Source organism: Pteropus alecto, unplaced genomic scaffold (genome assembly GCF_000325575.1).
Source record: "Pteropus alecto unplaced genomic scaffold, ASM32557v1 scaffold76, whole genome shotgun sequence".
NCBI classification, from domain to species: domain Eukaryota; kingdom Metazoa; phylum Chordata; class Mammalia; order Chiroptera; family Pteropodidae; genus Pteropus; species Pteropus alecto.
The window spans coordinates 28,363,610-28,366,644 of NW_006443138.1; the positions used below are offsets into that span (position 1 = coordinate 28,363,610).

Sequence of the window (3,035 nt, forward strand, 5' to 3'; positions counted from 1 at the left end):
GTGGGGTAGAGGACTGCCATCCTGACTTGTTTGAATTCTCTTTTTCAGGGAACATTAAGCAAAATCCTAATACACAGAGCCTCTCACAGACAGGTAAGAGGACGAGCCTCATGGGCCCGGAGCTGGTCCGCGCCAGTTCTGAGCTTCCCTCTGGGACCGGAAAGCCGGGCTCTTCAGAGCAGGACTCCAAGGCTCTCGTTTGTCTCCCTTAGGGACGGAGCTGAAGACCATCAATGACTTTCTCTTTCAAAGCCAGATCGACAACATCAACCTGTTCAAGGTAAAGGTTTTACCTTTTCACATTAGCATATCCATCTCACCCTTGCTGCCACCTGTGGGCAGAATGCTATGTTAGCTCTGTGGAAGGAATTAAAAGTAAGTTCATTCTGTCTTCAAACAGTCCAGGCATGTCATGAACCCTCAAATAAAGCAGTGTGCCAGCAATAAAAAAAAAAAAATCTTCAAAGGATCATAGAGATTGGGGAGAAAAGGTGCTTTTCCTTGTATCTAATAAGCACAAATAGAGATGCCGGGCCCTCCACTTAACTCCATCTTGGGGCATGGTCTTTCTCTGGGGCTGCTGGGCAGAGGAGGAAGTTAATTTTGTGAGCATGACGCTGTTGATAGGCTGAGGTGATTGAAAACACAACTGGGCCACTCTGTTTCACCCTTCTCTCATCTTCCCACTCCAGCTGTGGGTTTAATTGCAGCCTCATCTGTGCTCCAGGCCTGTATATTTGGTGCTTTTCCAGGTGGGGTACAGCCACTGTCACTTGACTCAGCCTTAGTGATTCTAGTTTACTAACGGTAACGGAGCACTTACTGTGTTTGAGGTGGTGTGCCTGGTTCTGTGACTCTGGAGTAGAATGTGCCATCACCATTCTAGAGCAAAAGAAGCTGAGGCTCAATGAGGTAACCTCAGGAGGACGACACAAGCCACACACACACACACGTGAGCAAATGGTGCTAGAGTGCGAACCAGCTGCAGGGACTCAAGACCCGGCTTTCTTTCCATCCTGCCTTTTTTCTTCAAACCAGCTTGCCCCTGACTTACCCATTTTGGTCGTGGTTACTGCCATTATCCTCTTCGGACAGGCTGGCAAGCTTTGAGTCCTTTCTCCTTTTGTGTCCCACATCCAAACAGTTGCCAGGCTCAGCAGCTTGAAATAGCTCTTGAATGTATTCTACCTTTTCATTTGCATGGCTGCTACTTCTCATGCAGGCTGTTTTTCCTCTTGCCTTCTTTCTGGTCTCCTTGATTTCATTCCGTCTTCTGATGGCTTTTACAAACTACAGTCTAGTGAATCTTGGTTGAAAGATACTCTTCTTTCTAGGAATCTTTAAAGGCTCCAAACCCATTGTCTTGCGTTCCAAGCTACACACCAGCTAAACTGCACTTCAGGCGTCCCCTGAACAAGTCCCAAGCTTTATCTCCTTTGTGCCTTTGCTCATAGGATTCTTTTTTAAAAAACTGAATCTTTCAAGGTCCAGCTTAGGTGCTGTCATGGTGAAGGAAAGCGGAGGGGACATAGCTATCACTGAGCAGCTTCAGGAGAGGCAGAGATGGGCAGACTTGTTTGTGAAGAGGCTAGGTCTGAGGCCCGGCAGAGGCCATCTCATGGGAGAGCACTGTGTTGTGTCGGAGAGGAGTGACCCCAGAAAGGAGGGTGACACAGTCAGCCTCGAGGCTTTGGGCTCCTCGGGAGGTGGTGGTGAATCATGTTCTCTGGGTTTGGGGAAGTGGTTATTTTTTTCCCCCTGGTTAAGTTTTCCATGTGCCTGCAGCGGGTTTGGCTTTTGCAGGTGCAGCGCTACTGTGAAAAGAGCATGGTCAGCAGAAAGGTATAGTTCCCCTTCCTCTGGGTCTGGGCAGGTGCAGCAGTGCCTGTGCTTGCTGCCCTCACAGTGCCTTCCTCTCTCCTGCCTTTTAGAAACTCAGTCACCCTTGTCTCCATTCTCCTCTCTGTGGAGCAGCCTCGCCAGGGCGGGGAGGGGCTGCCAAGATGCCTGGTTGGGGGTGGCGAGCTCTGGACAAGGGATGGAAGCCTCTCCTCTAGCCCAGTCTCCCTCAGTGCTGCTGCTCTCATTGGTCTTTGTTGCTCTCGTCCCTGCCCAGCTCTTTGGCTTCACAGAAAGGTATGGGGCAGTCCTCGCACCCCGCAAGGAGCAGCCCAAACTGGCTGGGTTCCAGCACTTCCTGCAGAGTCTGCAGCCTGGAGTGGCTGAGGGTGAGTCAGAAGGATGGGGGACTGGGCTACAGGCCCTGGGCAAGAACATGCCTTCCTTACTCATGGACTCATCTGCCTCAGAGAACCACTGTAGACCCTTCACCCTTGTCCATAGTCCCAGACCCTCTTCCTTTTGCTCCGTGCAGCTCCTGCAGCTCCTATGGAGGAGGAGGCCACAGTGCCTCGGCCTGCTTCCCCGCTTATGCACATCGAAGGCTTCCTTGCAGCTCTCACCACTGCCAACAAGGATGGCAGGGTCATCCTGAGCCGCCAAGGTAATCCAAGGAGGACTCAGCCTGGAGCTAGGAGGCCAGAGCATGAAAGGAGTATTTACTTCCATCCTCGTACCTCCCTGGGTCAGGATGAGGAAACTGTGGTGATACCTGGCCCTTTCCTGGGCAGGTGGTGGGGTGGTGAGGAAGGATGCAGAGGTGCTGGATGGTGGGTCATTTCAGGCAACGGTATAAGAGAAGCTCGAGTGGTTTAGGTTAGATGAGCTTTGGTTTGAATCGTGGTTCCATCACCTATGAGCTATGTGTCTTGGACCAGTTTATCTCTGAACCTCAGTTTCCTCATGTAAAAAGGGAGATAATAGTACTCTCTACCTCAGGCTTGTCCTGGAAATTAAGTGAGATTTAATTTAAAGGGAAAGTAAGATCTCATGCCTCTTACAGGGACCCAGCTGGAGATCTCCTTTGCCTCAGACTGACAGAACTATTTGTTGGACCTGCACCCGCCCCCTTCCCTATGTAACATATCTGCCTTTTTTTTTTTTTAGGCAGCCTCAGTCAGAGCAGCCTGAGGCTC

The 3,035-nt window shown here is 50.7% G+C and overlaps 1 protein-coding gene across 5 annotated transcripts in view; it reads left to right on the top strand.

Moving 5' to 3' along the window:
• Positions 1-3,035, top strand: part of DDX11 (DEAD/H-box helicase 11) — a 37,053-nt gene that overhangs the window by 26,866 nt on the left and 7,152 nt on the right. For all 5 annotated transcript variants that reach the window (XM_025040966.1, XM_025040967.1, XM_015598487.2 and 2 more), the window contains 6 exons: positions 49-93; positions 213-280; positions 1,804-1,842; positions 2,117-2,228; positions 2,375-2,503; positions 3,007-3,035. The exon at positions 3,007-3,035 is cut by the window's right edge and continues 78 nt beyond it. In XM_025040966.1, the coding sequence (XP_024896734.1) occupies positions 49-93; positions 213-280; positions 1,804-1,842; positions 2,117-2,228; positions 2,375-2,503; positions 3,007-3,035 (422 nt within the window). The remainder of the gene's footprint in view (positions 1-48; positions 94-212; positions 281-1,803; positions 1,843-2,116; positions 2,229-2,374; positions 2,504-3,006) is intronic.